The sequence below is a fragment of the Epinephelus lanceolatus genome, chromosome 22, assembly GCF_041903045.1.
Source record: "Epinephelus lanceolatus isolate andai-2023 chromosome 22, ASM4190304v1, whole genome shotgun sequence".
Classification (NCBI taxonomy): domain Eukaryota; kingdom Metazoa; phylum Chordata; class Actinopteri; order Perciformes; family Serranidae; genus Epinephelus; species Epinephelus lanceolatus.
Window position 1 is genome coordinate 29,795,923 of NC_135755.1, and position 21,673 is coordinate 29,817,595.

At 42.4% G+C, this 21,673-nt stretch overlaps 1 protein-coding gene and 2 non-coding genes across 3 annotated transcripts; all 3 read right to left on the reverse strand.

Moving 5' to 3' along the window:
* Window positions 1–8,247: 8,247 nt before the first annotated feature.
* On the reverse strand, window positions 8,248–20,572 carry LOC117272735 (eukaryotic initiation factor 4A-I). Its single transcript, XM_033651778.2, has 11 exons — window positions 20,458–20,572; window positions 18,970–19,012; window positions 18,725–18,857; window positions 16,888–17,027; window positions 12,817–12,985; window positions 12,293–12,402; window positions 11,222–11,365; window positions 10,957–11,094; window positions 10,193–10,282; window positions 9,314–9,393; window positions 8,248–9,165 (listed from the first exon to the last, which is right to left on the reverse strand). The coding sequence occupies exons 1-11, from the start codon at window positions 20,478–20,480 to the stop codon at window positions 9,021–9,023; spliced, it is 1,215 nt and encodes a 404-aa protein (XP_033507669.1). The 5' UTR covers window positions 20,481–20,572; the 3' UTR covers window positions 8,248–9,020.
* On the reverse strand, window positions 12,484–12,622 carry LOC117246544 (small nucleolar RNA SNORD10). The gene has a single exon (XR_004500751.1). It is a non-coding gene; the product is annotated as a small nucleolar RNA SNORD10 (small nucleolar RNA).
* Window positions 13,246–13,384, reverse strand: LOC117246545 (small nucleolar RNA SNORD10). Its single transcript, XR_004500752.2, has one exon. It is a non-coding gene; the product is annotated as a small nucleolar RNA SNORD10 (small nucleolar RNA).
* Window positions 20,573–21,673: the final 1,101 nt, after the last annotated feature.

A 21,673-nucleotide genomic window follows, 5' to 3' on the forward strand; every position in this document is an offset into this window, starting at 1 on the left:
TTACTTTTTGTTTCCTTTCCTCTAAGAGTCACTTTTTGGTTTATCACAATTGTATTTTATTTTATTCTGTCTAATTTATAATGAAAGATTACAGAGAAGCACACAATGACATGCTGTTTCATAAAATGGACACTTGGTGGCAGCACTGACCAGCAGCGTCACTGGGACTCTTTGCCACGCGCAGCGGAAGTTGAGCTCATAATCCGGATGAATGGAGAATGAGCACCTGTGTCCTGCTTCACTGATTTCTGTTGAATATTTCCAATATTTCCAGGTTAGTTACCCACTTTTCATGTGACTACAGATGTTTATAAGCTAATATGAATCCCCGGTGATGTGTTGTCTGTAAGCTAAAAGTGCGTTAAGTGTGTAAACATTTAAGTGTTACGGTACGTGACGAGAAAATGGCGCCCGGCACCGTAGCAAATTATTTTCTTTTGTTTGTTTCTTTCGGCTCCTGGGCATTTGTGGGTTATTTCTCTGTGTGTGAAAAGCAGTTGTGTGTGTGGTACATTGTTCGAAATGCACTAAGCCAATGCTAATATACAAAGTAAGCTAAGCTAGTAAGCTATGGCGGCAGCCTTGTTAAGGGTGCGCACGTTAATAGTAGACAATGATATGGTTCTAGTTCATGGGATTTGGCGGCAGCAAGCTATGAGGCAGCCATGTTCATTATTTTAGTTTGTGTTCATACAGTATAGTGTAAATGTCATGTAGCTTAACTGCAATGGAAATTTATTCTGTTATATAAAGTGGACACTTATAAAATGTACAGTTATTACAAAAATACTCTTTCAATGAGAAGACAAAGATAACGTGCGTTTGAGGGAGAAGTACATACATGATTGTTGATAGACAGAACACGTGATTTAAATGGAAAATGTTTATTTTTGGTTTGATACAAATGTTGCTAAGTTTATTTTTGGAAAATATGTAAAGGGAGACATTTATGTGAAAACAGACATTTAAAGAACATATGGTTTCATGTAATCCAAATATGGGTATTTGGTGCTTTAATGTACAGCAGACAAAATAACAGAAAATAATCCATGATTGCAGTTAAAGTTGAAATGAATATGAAAATAAACATAATCCGGATGAATGGAGAATGAGCACCTGTGTCCTGCTTCACTGATTTCTGTTGAATATTTCCAATATTTCCAGGACACTCCTATCAGAGGATTATCTATATATCTGCCAGTGGAGACCGAGCTGGGACCCGCTACACGAGCATTGCCTGTTTAAAATGTCTCCGTCGTCGTGCACGCCCAGCTGCATCGCCGTTAAATCCAGTTTAGCAGCTTCCTTAATTTGGTCCTCCATTAACGCGAGTAGTGGCGAAATACCTCGATAGCATCGTTAATGTGGTCTGTAGGATCTGTAGCGGTCGCCATTGTTGCTATCCTCACCAGTTACCCACCGGCGTACAGCTTGACATCAGTGTGGCGCTGATTGGCTAATCACTAGACCCCCGGCGTTCATTGGTCCGTCCATCGTTTGGACGAGATAAATCGCAAATTCATTGAAGTATGCCAGACCAGTAATGCAAGCCTACTCAGTTAAGTGGGCGGGGTCTATGGTCTGGAACCAGGCTAGTTGCCTCTTGGTGGAGACCAAAGCAGAACAAAAAGGAGAGCTTATACTGGACTTATATTCATCAGGTGGACAGAAACACCACTCAAAATGATTGCTAATATACTGGCTGTATAAGTGGACATTAAATACAATAGTAATATGAGCTTTACAAAGCCTGACAGGCTCGTGGCTGTATATCTGTTTTGGTGTTTTTCTGCTCCCTAGTGGTTAAAAATCATTGAATGCAGCTTTAACCTAATTATGCCATAATATCTCCTGCTGACTCAAATGTGGACTCACTAAGCATGTCAGAGCATCAAGTCACATGACTTCTTTTAGTGTTAAAGAGCTTTGACCATGACATTTCCATTATGGCTTCTCATTCACAATGCCCACAAAGTAATGAGAGGATTCAAATGTTATGGAACTCGCCGAGGTAAAAACAGCTTGATGGAAAGGAGGGAAAATCTGAATGAACAGAAATTAAGTGGGATGAAATCAAGAAGTAAGGAGGGCAGCGGAGTGGGGGTTGGGTGTAGAGTATAGGGTGAGAAAGAAGCAGTGAAGACGGGCAAATGAAAGCCACAAAATGAAGGAAGAAAAGGAGACCAAGATGGCGAGGGAGAACAAGGGAGGAGGAGGAGGGACGAAAGGATGAAGGGATGGATGATGAAGGGGTGGGGTGTGAGGGTTCAGTGCAGGAGGGTGGTTTTGGGTGACAGGCCTCATTGAATAGACCTCTATTCTCCCCTCTGCTGGCTTCTCTTCTCATGCAAAACAGGCCTGTTCAGCCTCCCAGCCATCCGTCACACAACAGAAAGACCATGGCAGGCCCTTTACGAGCCTCACACTCGCATAATCCACCCCCCCACCAACCCCACCATCTCTCAACCCCACAATCCAGCACCCAACAGGGGGTGGAGTGGGTAACGGGAGTGTGTATGTGTGTTGGGCAGTTGGGGGATGGGCACGGGGTATCTTCGCCAAAGTGCCTTTGGAAGAAGGGCCACCTAGGCTGAGAGCAGGACAAAAAAGCAGAGAGACGTAACATGTTTTGAGGCTGCATGGACGTCATATTGGGACACCGGGGAGGTTAGGAGGGGTTAACCTGCCTGGGGTGCAGTGTGTGTGTGTGTATGTGTGAGGTGTGAGTGTTTTTGGAGATTGGGACAGGGGGCCATTGAAAGTGTTGGTACGGGGAGTTACAAGTCAATGACAGCTGGAGGGAGCACAGTTTTTATTTGCGTTATTCGTGCGTGCTGGTGCAGGGCGCATACTCACATTCACTGTGCATGACAATGCCTGTGTGTGGATGCTGCATACATGTGTTACATACAGAGGAGGTGGATACGTGTAGATGTGGATCGCTGTAGTGTGTGTGTGTGCTGGAAGACATTAAGCCGGTCCTCACTACTTTCGAACTATTTGAAGGTCATGCCTCGGTTTCAGGGTTAAAGGAACACTTTACCCCCAAATCAAAAAAACATATTTCTTTCTCTTACCTGTAGTGCTTTTTATCAATTCAGATTTTTTTGGTGTGAGCTGCAGAGTGTTGGAGATATTGGCTGTAGAGATGTCTGCCTTCTCTCCAATACAATGGGACTAGATGGCACTGGGCTTGAAAAACTCAACAGCAATGTCTCTTTCCAGAAATCCAACCATATCTCACTTCAAAGTCGTTAAAATGTTGAGGCAGAAAAAGTCCAAATAGGGTGGGTGGGAGGGATGTTGAATTGGTCCATCAAATATTGACTTTCACCCAGGAAAGCGGTGTTTGCGTCCCGTAAGATTATAGAGCCAAACACTGATTTTGTTGACAAAGAACGCTTTAATTTGCAGTGTTATACCGACGTAGTGCATTTTGTTTTGTAACAGACTGTCAGTAAATGGTACATTTCCTGTGAAACACACAAGGGTATTTTGAAAGACGACAATGCTTTTAACAGGCAGAACTTCACATGGCGCCCAGAATGTCAACAACCGTCGTATCTTGACGTGGAAAGTCCATGACCAAATGTTGGTATGTGACGCGGTCGGAGTGAGAATGTGTTGAGAAATCATGACCAGGTTACTCGAGATAATCCACAAACCTTGCTGTGACCAGTTTCAAGTAGGAACTATTTTCTGTCTACTGAACATAACCAAGCCCAGCAGAACTGTAACGTTAGCCAGCCAATTGACTTATTCATCATATTGGTCCTTACTTAAGTGGATCACAGCATGCAAAATCAATCTGCAGATGCTCTGGTGTTAAATGAGGTCAAACTTGTATGTGGATGTCAATTTTTGAGCCACAACAATGGCCAAAATTTGGCTTGAGCTATGCCAAAGGCCCAAATGTGGCCTGCAACAGACAATAGGGCTTGTTGATTTTGGCCAAGACAATTTCAAGAAAAACTGCGGCCCCTACCAAGTGAGGAGTCAGCTGTTAGTGATGCTTTAAAACAGTGAGTAAAACAGGTTTTTCAACAATTGTGAATCACCAAAACCATTAGAGGTCCTTTAGCGTGCAATCATAAATGTGCTCACAAAATATTTGGCTGATTGGTCCAGTAGTTTGCGAGGTTAACTGTGGATAGACAGATACATACACATGACAGAGCATGTGATTATAATGACGGACGAAAAGCAAATCCAAACAAACAACAGAAGAAGTCATTCACAGACCAAAGTGTTCTTCAGAGCACCAAATCAAGTTCAGTAATAAACCAGTTTTTCTCCAAGACGATTTCCAACTGTCTGACTCACTGTAAACTGGAGCACTTTTCATTTTTTATGATCACACTCACACAAATCATACCTCCCATTTTTATCAACCATTTGATATGGCTAACTTTTTTCAATAGCACAGGAAAGGAACTGAGTGTGATGGAATTTGGACCCAGTGACCACCTTCCCTGTGAGCACCACATCCCACTGGGAAACAGCAGCAACATGACAACATATGCACTGGAGGACAGGTTTAGGATGTAAACTGTGGCCTGCGTCGTCCCTAAGATGCTGGGCTAATACACACTATTCCAGACAAGATGCATCACCCTAATAAACCCCTGCTGTACTGTAACCACCACTCCATGTTAGAACTTGTGTGGCTGCAAATCAAAGAGAAATAAATCATTCATCTACTTAAACAAATTCATGAATTCTGAGTCCATCTGGGACTGACATAAACCAGTCACGTGGGTAGCTGAGTGGGTGGCCTGCACACTGGCACTCTGAGGCTTACCAGTACATCTACAGTCTGACGTGTCGGCTGGTGAGCAGCTCCACCATAGCAGATTAGGGCCTTGCTCAAGGGCACTTCGGTAGTGGTGATGAGGGTGCTAATTTTAATATTTATCCTGTCAGTTGGAGAATCGAAGAAGCAGCATTCCTCTACATCATCTGTCTTTGTAGGGGTAGCTTCTTTATGCCCGCCTTCCATTTTTACACCACTTTTCTCTTTGTATTAACCACTGACTGATGATCACATGAACTCATATACCTGGGAAGACAGACATATCTTGATTCTTCCTCCAGGTTGAGATGCTTTCAGACTGTGATTGCCGGTTAACTTAACAACTCTGCCATAGTGATGAAAGGACAATGTCTCCCTCTAGTGGATCGACTGTGTTCTTGACTTTAAAGCCAGAGTTCACATTTCTCACAGTAGGAAGTCAGTCCTCAAGAGCTAAGCATTAGTCCAACTTTTAGGACTAAAAGACTACTTAACTAGGGGCTTAAATATTGTCATAGATAGTTGTCATCTGTGGTAGGTATTAAGTAATGAGGTTATTTGCGTGCGTGTTAATTTGCCTCTAAATTGCATCAACATAAATGCGAACAGGACTCAAGAGTATTTGCTTTATACTGGAAAAAAATACTGTACCTGTTTATACTGAGTTTAATAAAATGCAGCTGGATTACAAGTATGTCCACTGAGCTAAACAACAACTCACAGCAGCCTTGATAACAGACTACTTTATAAACTGTATTTATAAACTAAGAAGTTATGGTGTCATGTCTTCTATACTGATTTTCTTTAGCTCCATATAAAGATCTAAAGAATTCCTCTCAAAGGCTCAAGCAGTCTACCATAGTTATATAACAAATTATTCACTTATTTGCAGGGGTGGAATTTTGATTCAAAGTTGTGTGTGGGGGAGTTTCAGTTTTCCAGATACACTACCCAGAGTAGAACAAAACACGCCTATGGTTTTTCATAATTTTGATATGTCCCCTTCATTAAATGGTTGGTCATAACTACAATATTTTATATCACAAAATACAGGAAAAGTGATGAAATTATAAGAATATCAACTCAGCCCATAGGAGAAAAAAAATATGTAAAGCGAGGAGTAAAATGCATGTTTCTTTCCATGTTAGTAACAAAATATGCAAAAAAAGATTTATTTATTTTTTAATCTCTTTTATACTGTTGGTGAAAATGAGCAGGAACATGTCTGTCTAGCTTACATGTGAGGTGTCTGAGGATCTATACTTTATCCACCTAGCAGCTACAACACACACACACACACACACACACACACACACACACACACACACATTCACTTTCTACATTTATTCTTTATTTATAACAGGCAAAAACAGCAAAAAAACAAACAAAAAAAAAACAATGCCATATTGTGCACAATCTTTACACAAAATTGAAAAACGCTTTAAATAATTAAGTAATTAATACAATAATAAACCAACCAGTCTACCCCAAACCACAAAGTAAGCCTATGTTAAATTGTAACAATCAGGCCAGTGCGCTCTCCTCTCCTCTCCTCCTCCCTTCCCATTCTGTCTTTCTCGAATAGTCACACGCTAATTCTTATTATCATCTTAGAAATAAGCTTTAAATATTACATATATTACATATTCTTGACGATTTCCAGAAGCAGACAGCGCCTCCTCTCCTCCTATGCGCCCTTTACGCACCGCAGCACCAAACTGCATGTCATTTTTGTCTAAATTTACGATCAGACACGCGACGTGGGAGAAATGAGGTATAACTCAAGCTGAATTTTGGTTTAAAAGGACGTGTGAAAGTGGGGAAGCAATTCGGCGTTTGTCCCTGCTCACATCGGACAGCTGATGAACCTGAATCTGGCAGAGTTGAAGGGAGACGGTGTGGTTTTACGCCAGAGTACATTACTTCCTAAGATTAATGGTAGGTTATTGCCTATATGAGGCTGTATTGAGATGTTAAATAGTGGTTTAAATTCACAACAGTGATGCTGAGGGCAAACATTAACGTTACCTGGCTGTGACGGCACATGAGGGACGGCGCTTGATTTGCGTGCGGCTGCCAGATGGAAAGCTGTGGAGGGAGGGGCGGGGCTCACTCAGATGGAGTCAGGTAGGATACAGTACACTTGTGAGTATTGATGCCATGGGCCAAACTTTAACACTAAAATATGAAATTATTGAACGAAATATTAAGGAAACATGTTTGCTAAAGGGCACCACCTGGTGTCCATCTGTGCACATGTCTGTTCCATCCAGAGTCCAGAGCCAGATGAGATGTATGTGAGGACACGTGTCAGGGATCCGTGGGCAAAATGCTTGTTCCCCGGGATTATTCACTGTGTTAGCGCACGTGACTGAATGGACATGACACCGATGTACAATTACATGTTTATTGCGCAAAGACAACAATCAGTAATGACATGCTAGAATGTTGTAAATAAAGTCCAGGCTGAAGTCTGCTGACGTCACTAAGAGGCAGCTGGAAATGTCAGACCATTAAAAAAAAAAAATACCACGAGATAAATCAAAAGGGCATTCAAGATGTTTCACGGTTCCTTCAGACCTACAGCTGACAAATAAACTGGCCTTTTAACCAAACGAGGAGAAGAAACCTTTGGGAACAGCTGTCTGTCAACGCCGGAAGTTGGACCAAACTGTGCTCTCAGCAGCCAATCAGCGACAGGTATGTCTGTCCATTACAAGCAGTGCTGGCTGTCATTTGGTTAAATACTAGCCTTTCCACAAAGGGTTTGGCCCTTACAGCTTTCATGCTATTCAACAATGCAGAGGCCAGTTTACACTGTTAAAAGGAGAAACCTTTATTTTTCTTTTTTGAAAGACCATTAAAATAAATACTATACAGAATCCAATGTAGAAAACTTGATACTGTTTCTGTCTCAAAAAGGTTAACAATTGCGTAAATTCATTTTTAAAAAATAGCACTGACTACACACCTCAAAACATGACGGTTCTCCTACACACCAAACCCCATGATGACAGGCATTTTAATATGAGCGCGCTTAGAAAGAGTAAAGAGAGGAGGGGTCGGGGATCTCTATATACTTCATCTGTAGTTTGGTCCTTTAATATCAGACGGCCCCCCCCTTCCCCCAAACATGTTGGCGAGGTAGGTTACAAACACACCGCCACTTTATCAAAAATCCAATAATTTTTGTTTAAAAATAAAATCTAAATGAACAGTAATGTCAAAGAGTTAGAGGTGAAAATCCAACCAGGTCGTCAGGGTCGAGAGGCAAAGTCTCCACAGCACTCACCGTCGTTTTGCCTCCAAACGTCTGTGGCCACCGGTCGGTCTTCAACTGAATGCTACTGCACAAGGGACTGTACAAGTCAAGCTGTATGTACAATAGCAATTTAAAAATATATATATATGAAACAGCAGTAAAAGGATCAAAAGGGTAAACAACTCATTCATGATGGATTTTACTATATAGGTCTTTTTATTGAATATGCCCTGTGTACTCTAGCCCCAAAACCTCTTCTGAACATGATAATGGATGTGAGTTAAAAGGCTGTTTCCAGTACACTGAAGGTTGTTTCAATACTGATCTGGTCAAATGCAGCACGTCCCGTTTCATTTACATCATTGTTGGGTCCAAACTGGACTGCAGTCTAAACCGTTGAATCACCGAGCAGTGCGGCAACCGGGTGACGCCGTGCAGGTGCAAACCACAGCCGCGTTTCACAAAAGCGTTGCTGATCTTCCTGTTAGCATCATGCGTGTTTATCAACGGAGCCGCGTTAATTTAATGTTAAGCTTTTGCCAACAGTCAGAGCTAGAGTCCTTTTAAAACAACTTTGTTGTTTGCGTGCTTTTGGAAACGCGGTTATGTTTTGCACTTGTGGGACCGAGGTACAAACTCTTGTTTGATGTTAAAAGTCCTCAGTTTGTAAACCATCAGCGGGATTAGCTGTAGGTAGAATTTAGGTGCCAATATGGGGTAGCGGACTATGGCAAGCAGTTGAAGCAGGTCAGTAATTCATCCTTCCAAAAAAAACGGCCAGAAAACTATTTCAAAGGGTTAGGAAGGAATAATGGCCGTGCTCTTCCTTCCCTTAGAATGTAGAGGGTAAAGTCATGGTGGAATTTAGCAAAAGGAAGTTCTTAGAATTCAGATCGCATAAGAAACAAAGTTTTGACTGCTAAAATAAGTGGGGAGGAGGGGGTGGAGATGGGCGCGTGGGTTCTTCTAGATCAGATCGGCCACATTCATGGGCATCTCCTCAACGGTGGTGTTGTAGAATGTCTCAATGTCCCTCAGGGTTCGCTTGTCATCGTCGGTAATCATGTTGATGGCTACTCCCTTCCTGCCGAAACGACCACCTCGACCAATCCTGACCAAAAATAAAATAAAATCAGTTTCACTGAGCGAAGAGCATTTGGATGACTTGTGTTCACATCATTCAGGATGAAAGATGGGAAACAATTACAAGGTCTACCAATTTTAGTTTCACAACCCTATGCTTGTCATTGTCTTCTTACCTGTGGATGTAGTTTTCTCTATTGGTTGGCAGGTCATAATTGATGACTAGGGACACCTGCTGGACATCAATACCTCTGGCCTGAGGAGGAACACATTTACCATTAGTTGCATAGCAGTCATTTGTATGCATGAAGAACAAAAAGAGTGAACATGACTGAGTTCACAAGCTAATCAGTGCACTGCACGTGGGACCGCAAAACACAAAACTAGCTCAAACATGGGCGTTTGTGGCGTTTCTCTTGGGCTTCCAGACTGAGTGCTGCAGGTATGAGCGATGAAATGAGTTTGCATTTTAGCACTCGACGCAAAGTCAATGGGTTTTCGATGCCTTAACTAAGGTTTGTGGTTAACATACTTAAGAGCTTCAAAATTCACGAGTACAGAGGCCGTAGAACAAAATGTTAAAAATGGCTGTGGCTGACACGCGTCTAAATACGACTACAGAGGTTGTTCCCAAATGGCCTCATTGCGGTGGCGACATGAGTCATGTGACCGAAGTGCTGCTAATTTATGAAGATTATCTCTGAGGTTGTGTTTACTACAGAACTTGGTAAAGCGTAAATAAACGACATCCCTCCAGTACTCTGTAAATGTGTTTGTAAAAGTGTATGCAGTCAAAAGTAAGTCCCTCCAAATGTTACAAAATTTAAACAGTGAAGGACAGCACTTAGTGTAATCCGCCAATAAGTTGTGAGTCAAGGACTTAAACCCAGCTACAGTGGAGGGCAGATAGCTTTCTGTACCAAGGAACATTCAGTCCTTCACCAACACTGCAGATGGGAGGAGAGGGAACCTTGGACTGCACAGAGTAATCTCATCTTAAAAGCAAACACGTCAGCTGTTAGACAGTGGGTGTAAAAGGCTGTTAGTGCACGTACCAGCAGGTCAGTGGTGATGAGGACTCGACTGGAGCCAGAGCGGAACTCCCTCATGATCAAGTCTCTCTCTTTCTGGTCCATGTCACCGTGCTGAAACACAAGGATGGGAGGTACATGTGAGACAAAGGCTGAATCCAAATGGCCACCCTGTGGACTTGCTGACTGAGCCATTACAGTTATTTTTACTGCAACATGTTTGCTGTCATCACATAGTTTGTGAGGGCAGAGACTGCAAATCACTAATAGACACAAACCAGTGAGCAAAAATTTATTGCCGTATCAAGTTGATTTGGAATTTCTTTCAGTGGCCTCAACAACAAAACATAATTACATGGTGTGGTGCTCACAGCAAGGAGTGTCGAACAGAACAGTCCAACTATATGGCTCATGCCCTTAAATTTACAAGTTCAAGTGCCATAGCTTTAACCCCTGGCTAACAGCTTCTGCTGAACTTGGTGTCTTGTTTTCACAGGTCGAATTATAAATACAGTGGAGGTCTTTAGATATCCACAAATTAAAAATATCTAAATGCATTACTTCTCACAGAATACTCTAAATCCCACACAAGTGTTAAACACCAAGTATACAGAGGCAGAGTGTTCCAAGACATGAATATTGATTATTTATGACTTCAAAAACGGAATGAAGGATCAAACACAAGGTTTGACATCATTCAAAATGTTGCGAATCAAAGAATTTTGTTTCTAGTTCGTGCAGTTCAGACATGGTCATAAAAAAAAGGTTCTTTAAATGCAGTCTCTTACCAGGGCAGACACGGTGAAATCTCTGGCGTGCATCTTCTCAGTCAGCCAATCCACTTTCCTCCTCGTGTTGATGAAGATGACCGCTTGTGTGATGGTCAGTGTCTCGTACAGGTCACACAGCGTGTCCAGCTTCCACTCCTGAGGATCACCACCAGGTCAGACACACAGCAGGCTCAACCAAGTTCACCTCCTCTTTACACCACATGTCCTCCTATCATCTGCATAGTTTGCAGACTAAATGCAATAATGGAAAATGTTTGCTCACCTCTTTCTCCACATTGATGTAGAACTGGCGGATACCCTCGAGGGTCAGCTCCTCTTTCTTCACCAGGATTCTGACAGGCTCACGCATGAACTTCTTTGTGACCTCCAACACGTCAGCTGGCATGGTGGCCGACAGTAGGACAACCTGGAAGGGAGGATAAGAAAGGGCTGTTTAACACGTGTTCACACTCAAATGAACATGTACCAGGTTGGCCACTGGCCTTTCAACAAATTAAATTCACCGATGGCAGTGGTTAAGCAGTGCTCGAGACTATCAGCGTCCCATTGTCATGGGGACAACAGAAAACATGTTTGGAGGAACAGAGATCTTCCCTGTGATGCATTAAGGACGCAGTAAACTCACTAGACAAATCGGGGGACACTTTTTCCCCCTTGAAAATGCTACACTGAGAACAAAATAATCTGTTAAAAATCGACAGGAGAGCAAATTAGCTGGTGGCCTGAACTAGCAGCTAACGGAGGTTGCTTTGAGTTAATGATGCATTCAAGCTCTGTTCAGTAGAAGTGAGTATTGGGCCAAGGTAAATTAAAACATTATCGCGATGTGTTTTTAAATGTAATCTTGTAAAATAAAGTTTTTGGCAAGAACCTTGAATAAATACAGCTGTGTGAAGGAGAAATTTTGTTGGGCGTTTTCACAGCAATATAACATAGATATTAGAGGGAATTTTGAGCCATTATATACAGTAAAAAGCCTTAAATATCAATACCAAACCAATACATTTGAGAACAAGACTGAATGTAATCTGCCAATTAGTTGTGAGTCAAGGACTTAAACCCAGCTACAGTGGAGGGCAGATAGCTTTCTGTACCAAGGAACATTCAGTCCTTCACCAACACTGCAGCTGGGAGGAGAGGGAACCTTGGATTGAACAGAGTACCCATATTACAGCTGGGCAATAAGGAGAAAATCAAGTTTTATTATATTTTAACCAAATATCATCTTATGAGCAAACAATAGTTACAGAGTCTAGGTTTTACCATAGACAGTTTGGATGGCTGGCTAAGAAGAAAACAAACTAAGGAGAGGAGACTGGCACATAGTTCTTACCTGTGTGCTGCTTGCCAGTTTCTGGAAGATCTCATAGATCTGGTCCTTGAACCCTCGACTCAGCATCTCGTCAGCCTCGTCCAGCACAAACATTTTGATGTACTTAGAAGCTGCAAGGAAATGCAGACCATGAAATGAATGAACCAGAACACCAACATGTTCAATGTTCTCATATGCTTGGTGATGAGTGCTGTATTCAGAAGTGATGTATGATCACGTCTCTGGAATCCTACTGTGCCGAGGACTCAGGCCGGCAAAACGCCAACCCGAGCAACAACACAACAGAGAGTTACAGAGTCAGCTGACACGCATGGGTTTCATCATTATACAGCGGGTCTCCTGATTCTGCACTAAACTGGTTTGATTTATCACTTGCGAGTAAAAAACTGATCTTCCATTGTCAGCATTTATAGAGCATTTATCAATAACATGGGTCAATGTCCTGGTTATCAATTTGGGGAACCATTTCAATTAAGTCAGCCTACTGACAGCTTGACACATGATCACTTCCCATGATGACTTACAGAGGTTTTTGCGGGTTAACATGTCGAAGACGCGACCAGGGGTTCCCACCACAATGTGAGGGGCTTCAGCCTGCAGCTTCTGGACTTCATTGCGGATGTTGGTCCCTCCAATACAGGCGTAGCAACTGGCTCCCATGTAGTCACCCAGGGCCAGCACCACCTTCTGGATCTAGAGGAGGGGGAAAAGGGGGAATACTGTGGGTCAATTCATGTTTAGGCCATAAAAACCCTTAATAGTCAAACACAGTAGAAACAGTTTACCACCAATCATCTTCAATATGCTATGGATTCTAGTAAACCTGTTTTGAAACACAGCCAAAGACAAATCTTTCACCACAGTGAGGCCCACCAACATGTTTTAAGTTCTCATATACTTAGTGTGCATGCAAGAATACAAGTGATGGTGATTATTCAAAGGTGATGAGGCGCTGTATTCAGAAGTGATGTATGATCACGTTTCTGGAATCCTGCTGTGCCGAGGACTCAGGCCAGCAAAACGCCAACACAAGCAACACCACAACAGAGAGTTACAGAGTCAGCTGACACGCATGGGTTTCATCATTATACAGCAGGTCTCTTCTGATTCTGCACTAAACTACAAGACTGGTTTGATTTGTCAATTTTGGAGTGGGGGAAAAAAAAAACACAGATCACAAATTACAAATTAATCTTCCACTGTCAACATTTATAGAGTATTAATTAATAACATGAGTCAATCTCAAGGGATAAAAGGGGCAAACCTTTACCTGAACCTACAAACTGATTAACCACGCTTGTGGTCAGTTTATACATTACTATGGGATTTCTCTTTCTGTAGCACAACGGCTAAAGCTTTGTTCAGCTATGAGCATTGCACAAAGGCGTTTATGCTTAATGCGTTTTCGTCACACATGCACTGAAATGCCAAGCAACGTACAAACAAAATACTCTACGGATAAGCAAATACTCAAAGGGTTAGCGGGAAAGTAGGCTGCCTGGCAGCGGCAGTAAACACTGATGAACCGCCAATGGCCGGGTTCCACCGGCTGCATACGTAAGCGTCACGCCAGCGTAGCTTCGCGGCGTATTCATTTGGGCTCCACTGACTGCGTACTGAAGCGATACGTAGAGAAGCCAGCGGGGTTGTTTACTGTTTGCTGAGCCATTAAATGTTAAAGCATTTTCCACCTAAGTTATTACATATATTTGAGTTATCTACAAGTTTACTGTACTGTTTGTCATCTACTCGCTTTCAAATGTCCAGCCACAGACATTTACACAATGTCACGGATAAACATGGGTAAATGCATGAAAAAAAAAAACCCCATCACATATCACCTCTGATAATGGTTTATTCATTTAAAGGCGCTATATGTAAGAATGTGGCCAAAACGGTTACTGCACTCAAATTCAAAATACTGCCGCGAGTCATGTCCGCCCCCCCTCCCCTACAGATTTGAGGTTGCTGGACAGCGGCATGCTGGAGACTGATTTGTTTGCTCACGGGCGGCTGCTGTGGCAGGGCTGCGTCGCCGCGTCCTTGATCTTCGGTTTTCCAGTGGACCGTTCGAGCAAGTCTAGCTTCTTTGCTGCTAACGCTGCTGCCGGGATACAGCTGAGGAGAAGCCGGCTGCTCATGCTGGGACACTGCTCATGCTGGGACACTGCTAATACTGCTTGCCGTGCTGCTGTAGCCCAGTCGTAACTGTAACTGATGCTGAGACTCTACTGACTGCGTGACTGGTAGACAGCGGTGGGTGGCGCAACAGGCCAAAACACAAATTCAAAACAAACATCATTTGCGGACCGTAAAATATTTTTTTAAATGCAAATATTCTGGCCGTACTATTGTTGTCGGTGAGATCAGTATGTTATATGAACATTATTCCTTAGTCTCTGTGACATTAGGATGATTTTACAACTATTTGCTTTAGATTTCTTACATATAGCTCCTTTAAAAAACACATTGTGCTCATTTAGCACACCATTTCATGTAGTTTTTAATCTGCTGGAGGGTCACATAGGGGAGCGTAGCGCGACAAAAATAGAAGAGCCACCTAAAATAGAGGGTTGTCGCGCCGCTCCCCTTGCCGGTGGAGCCGCTGTAATTGATTAATAGGGGGGCGAGCTGCTACGGGACTCGCGCTGCAGATGTGTCGCGCCGCTGACGTGCCCGGTGGACCCTGGCCGCAAGTGTTGCATTTGGTTACTGCAATTATTGTCGCTCGTCTCCACATCAAAGTTATTTTATACTGATTTCATAAAAGCGGTCAGTCCTCCTAACACAGCATAGTACAAGTACTGACTGCTTAAAATTATTATATCAATAGGCCTAAATAAAACATAGGACACTGGCCTTCCTCACGCTATTAGATAATGACTGACTCACGTATTCACTAGCTCAGCAAACCATTACAGTAAATTAGTCCTGCTTATTTGACTAGTACTCACTAAAGCAGCGGTTAGACCTCATGAGGAGGAGGAGGAGGAGTCTGGAGCCTATGCACAAAACTGCCAAGGCTGATGCGCCTCTCCACAGGCACACTGGATGCTGTCGCTATGTGCACATTTGATTTTTTTGTCTGCCCATTAAGACAATAACTGAACAATAACACAACATTGTAATTGTTGGATTAGTAACTAATATGATTACTGAAGACGTACGTTTTGTGACCCCCCCCCCCCCCCAAAAAAAAAAAACACTGATTCTTTCCTGATTTTAAGGCCTTTGGCTATCCCTGTGGTCTCTCAAACAAGAGCTGCAGAGATTTCTGTATAGGCAGACCTGCTCAGCTGGCATCCCCTCATAGACACCCATGCCAAACTAAAAACACGGCAGCGCCTAGCTACAAAAATTCACAAGTTGCATAGCCAGAGGCTGTGATAACTTTCAGAGCTTTGGGGCTCAACGGAAAAGAAGCTACATCATGCAATGGGCATACGAACCTTACGCCTAACACCACTGAAAGGATACACCTAGTTTAACAGGGGCTGGGACTGGTCTAGCTGTAGGAACTTGCAGGGGTCACACTAATATTCCAATAATGAGTCTTATTGTGGTTTTGACTGTATTTCAGATATGGCCATGTTTATGTCACTGTTAGTCATCCTGTATACATGATCATACAGTGTTGTGAGCCAGTTAACCACGCTGCAAATAGTACATGCAAAAGACGTCATTAATTATTATACAACAGCCAGCATCAGCAGCTCAGTGCTGTTATAGGTTGAACTCCATTTCCAGTTGCACTATGCTTAAGAATTAGATCAAATAGATGAAAAATGCAACTGCCACGAGGCAAATGTATTATGTAGTCAAACAGGAGCACATAAGGACTGGAGCATGTGCAGATACTTGATTTAAGTCTTAAACTCTACATCTTAAGTTAGGCATCAATACATCTGAAATGTGCTGCAGTTCAGACCTCTCTTCAGTCCAGTCTTGAGGAACTATAGGGGAGGAAGTTGAACTGAAACTGTGTCTGTCAGGTTGTAACACTGGTTTAGCCTGAGGTGACACAAAAGCTCTAACTCTAGAACCCGAGTCGGAGAGTCAGAGGGCAAACATTTCTATGGCAATTCAGGTTAGACTTCATTAGAAAGAACTTTCCAGAAAGCAATCCTGATTTACTGAGCCTGGCTGAACTGTAGTCGTGTTCTTTGAAACACTGCTGTTACGCAACAGGCTGTACTGAAACACATGAGACCGTTTAAGCAGGGAGAAAAGTTGGCCTCTTACCTGCCAAAAGAAACTGAATTACACCATCCTTGTAACTATGATCTAATGTGTCCAAATATTTCAATAATCACATACACAGTCTAAATCTAGTGAAGTGTAGTAGTAAGGAGCACCTGTGGAAACTGATACATATGTTAACATTCAACATTCAGAGGTATTCACACAGGGTGACATGAAATTCACCCAGCTTCTAAATTGTTTCAGTTTCCTAAAGCCATGTTAAGCTGATAAACTGCAATACTTGATAAAAATTATCAAAGAATGGTTGTTTTGTATTAAAAATGTGTCACACGGCCCCCACAGCACAATTTCAGCGCAGTTTTCTCACACTGTTTATCTGACTTTGAGCATACCTGCTGAGCCAGCTCCCTGGTGGGAGCCAGGACCAGAGCCTGAGTGCCTTTCAGCTCCACATCAATCTGCTGGAGGATGGAAATGGCAAAGGTGGCAGTCTTCCCAGTGCCAGACTGGGCCTGAGCGATCACATCGTAACCTAAAAATGAAAAGAGATAAACAGAAGACATCAACCACTGTAGTGCAGCCAGAGAGCACGAGCAACAAGAAAACAACAGTAATTGTCAATGTCCTGTAAAAGCCAGGATGGGTACGGGGCTAATTGCACAGAGAAGAGATCTGTTGCCCCGTGGCCAAGATGGCAGTCTAAAAATATCCTATTGGCCAGAATAAAGGACACTTTCTGGAAGCGTTTGAAAAGCAGAGTGTACTATATTTCAAGGACAGTAAACTGTGTGATCACAACACCAGGTATTTTCTTTGAATGGAAATACAGCGTGTCACACTTTGTGTAGTTTGTCACATTAGCCCATTATGCAAGGCAGGAATTTCACGCTACCTCCTCTCCATTCCATTTAACCAGTACAATCGCTGAATGGGGAGAACAAGTTACCTCACCTTTAAGCTGAGAAAGTGACAGCGCTTAAACAATGTCTGTATGAAACAGTCAGTTTGCGGAACAGAAGTAAGGACGGGATGGGTGGGACATTTTGACGACATGTTAAGCATGTGACCCACCACTGGGAGATTTAAGTAGCTGACAGCAGTTAGCAGCTAACTCAAAAAAAAAAAAAAAAAAAAAAGAATAGCGGCTGAAATGTCCGCAGCTGCCACGTGTAAATAATTGTTATTGCCGTGTTTATACAATTGTTATCATTTAGAAAGCGCTACAGACACGTGTCACACTAGAGGCCAACACTGTTGTGTTACATCACATCAGTCCACCTCTTTTGCTTCCGCAATACCACCATGCTATCTGAACACCACAAACTCGAGGGCATGTTTCTATGCTGGAGAGTTTCTTCAAGTCTATTTAAAGATTTGTTTGTTTTATATTAGACAGCCTGATTTAACACACAGGAGTTACTGACAGTTTGTCACAACACGCCCAAAAACACTTTGGTTTAACTCATCGATGGAAGACAGTGAGCTAAAAGAACACATTTCAAATCAAGTAAATCACTATAACTTTCATTTAAACTGCAACTAATGTGTTGAAATTACTTAGCTGACATGGATTATGCATTTGGAATCAATACAATTTTAAAATGATGGCAGGTAAGCAAGCTCAGTGTCCAGTTGGGTTGAATCTCTAGTGTTAGATGTGATATTAAAATCTGGATGTTGAATTTATTTTTGTATTAGTGATTAATCTTAATGCAATTCAAGCTTTGATTTTAGTACATTTACTCTATGTATGTTCACTGTATGGGTGAATCTTATTTTGTCAGTAAACTCACTCCTTAGCTGTGTCGCTACCACAGCCAACACAAGATAACAGCACAGCAGGCTTAAAAACTGGAAACAGAGGTTGGTGGAAACAGAGGATAGCATAACACTTGTTTTGCTTGGCAGATCCAACTATCTGCTCTGGTGTTGAAACTTAGCAAAAGTCAGCTTAACTACTTTCGAACCAGATGCTGGTACAAACTCCTATCGCTACCCAGTGTAAGTGAGTCTTCACCAATACTACTTCAGGTACAGCCCTTATATTGTGACGCTTTTGAGCCTGCCATAGATATGTGATTTGGTCACTCTAGCAGCATGCAGCAATAAGTGCAGCTGTGTTAGGTGGGCCATTTCTGAGTGTGAATAACACACAATATCTCTCATAACTGTGAATAAGGTGTATTGAAGAAATAAATGGTGACTTCTATAAAGATAAGCACTACTTACCCTTGATACAAGGCATAATGGCCCTCTGCTGGATAGCAGAAGGCTTCTCGAAACCATAGGCATAAATTCCCCTGAGCAGAGCTTCGCGCAGGTTCATCTCATCAAAACTGTCCGTGATCTGACTCCAGTTGCTCTGGAAGGGGTTAAGATAATTGCGGAAACACACAGATACCATATTAAAAAAGATATGATCTCAAATCTGCTTGTTTGTGTTATTCTAAGTGCCACAATTGTAGGGGACTCACCTCGATGACCCCATCTGGCTCCATGCCCTCTGGGCCATTGTCTCTGTGAATAGGAGGACAATTGAGTGTTTACAAGCTTTCATCTTTCACACCACATCAGAACATAATGTTTTAGGCCAACACACTGTAGATAGTCCATTATTGATATGAAAATGCCCTTAGCAGAAGGCCAAACATGACTGTTGCCATCATGTTATAATGAACGTGGATGGATATAAATAAATGTTCCTAACGTTTAAATACAACACTACGTCTCATTTCTTAGCTGGCACTTAATATAATCTTCTGAGTATATTTTTAGTTTGACAAACGCCTACCTAAGTAGATAGTATTCCCCATGTCACAAACTCACTCCTAAACAGGCAAAACACCATTTTCTGGGCTGCTAAACTGACATTTAGCATCAGTTTGCCGTTTACTCCTTGTGCTTGTAAGCAAACGCCTTATCACGGGTCCGCCATTTCTACTGCATACATTTCAAGATGGTCGTTTCTCCACTCAGGGCTGAAAAGTCGGAAGCTCGTCGATGGAAATAACGGCCTAGCCACCTCAAATACTCTCTAGCTAATTTACAAACAACTTCTCTCTGACTAGACAAGACGTAAATGTTAATGACGGTTTAAGACGTGGTTGTAATCCGAAAAGTGCGACAGTAAGAATAAAGAAAAGCCTCGGCTGGCTGTAGCCCCCGGCCCGCCATTGCCGCTGCCAACAGGCCCTGCGCGTCTACATGGAACGGTAGCATTTTAACTAGCTTGTCACGTCAGCGAAAGCCATATATGAAGCGTATACCAACACAAACTGCGTATATGCTTCACGGAAGTCACATATACCATCACCTACAGCAATGTCGAGGAAAACGCTGCCGACGGCATTTAGCGGCCTAAGCTACCGGCATTGTCCTAGCACTCCCCGACCAGTACGACGACCATGTGCGCCCCTCGTAGAAAAAGAACAAATATCTTTACATCTGAGGCGCCAGCTTCGACAGCCGACCTGTACTCTAACACAAGCTGAGAAATCCACCGCTCCGCTACACCGATACGTTTTCATATCGAGCTATTAACGACAGAAGCATCTAGAACAGAAATCGGAAAGGCCTAGACCAGGCGCATTCACGTGCTACCCAAGGCGCCGGCTGCCATTTAATTTGCTTCGGTTACGTTCAAGACAAACAGCGATCGCTATCATTCCCGCCGCCAAACAGACTCACAATATACTGAGTAAAATATACACATTTGACATAAAATGCCAACATCTGACATACGGTCGTCTTTTTTACTAGATAAAACGTAAAGACCTGTGACGTTTGTCTGAGCCACCAGGCCTTTCCGTTAGTCGAGCACTGAAAGCACTAGATGCTCCGTTCAACGTCTAACGTTACATCCCCAACAGTCATCCATAACTAACATTAACATACCGACGTAAACCGTTAAATCACATTCTGACACACAAAATGCCCCAAAAAACATAAAAACATTTCCCTACCTATTATCATATTCAGCCGACATTATTCCAAAGAAAGAAACTGCGGCAGAGATGTCTTATATACGTTGACAACACACAAAGAGGGATTTCATTGCAACAGCTCGCCGTCATTTAGCTGAAATCCCGCCCACAGAGGGTTGTGATTGGTCAATCTGTGCGTCACATATAAATAGGCGGGCCGCAGCGTCTAAAGTGGCGCGCGATTGTTTTACCTTTACCGTGCTAGAGGGTCGGGGTTTTACATTTTACAGGCAGACTGCGTCAGAGGGAACCAAGCTCCGCTCACCCGCGCTGCGCTGGTGTCTATTTTTAACCTCCCTCATTTCTGGATCAGTCATTGGTCAACGCGGACAAAAGGCCGTACCCCAGATAGGTTTTTTTTGTTTTCTCCTGAGCCACATTTCCGTGTAAATTAGTGACATATCTCGTATCCAGGGGTGTAACAAGAACATTGTGAAACTGATTGAATGAGTCATACTGTCGTCATCTGTACTATATTACAACGCGACTCATAAGCTTGGAATATGAATTTTAAGTATTTCATAAAACCAAAACACTGTTATTCCAAATTGGAATAATAATAAATGAAGTGCATATTAATTGTGATCCTGGCCTGAGCTGGGATTTCAGGAATATTGAGGTCAAACTGTTCATAGAATGAACTTTGCCAGAATAAAATAGTCTAAAAATGGAAAGAATATTGAGTTCAAAGAATAAGTCAGCAACCCACAAATCTAATTAAAAAAAACTATAATTTAAAGGTCTACATACCAACTTTGTAATTTGTTGTTGTCACCTGTCTGTGTACATACTGTATAGTCCTGGTCAGTGGTGTAGTGGTAGTTGAGAAGGTGAGTGGACCAATAGTTAGATGGGTATGTAACTAAGGAGGAAGTGGGTATTCTCTCCTATATATTCCAGTGGCTTTTTGGTGGGTATACTGTAAACAGCCCTAAAATGAGGTGGGTATACCCAGTATAAACTCCACTACACCACTGGTCCTGGTATATTACAGTACTGAAGAGTCTATTCGTGACGTCAAAAAGTAAAATAGGCTATTACAGCTTTTTTTTCTATTAATGTCTATTAATTCTGAATGAATGTTATTCAAAAATGGTGGCAATATATTTTTGCTAAAGCAGATGTCATCACTCCCTTTTTCCTTGTGTTTCTTTTTTCTCTCATACTGTCAAGCTGTCAAAATAAATGCAAGGTG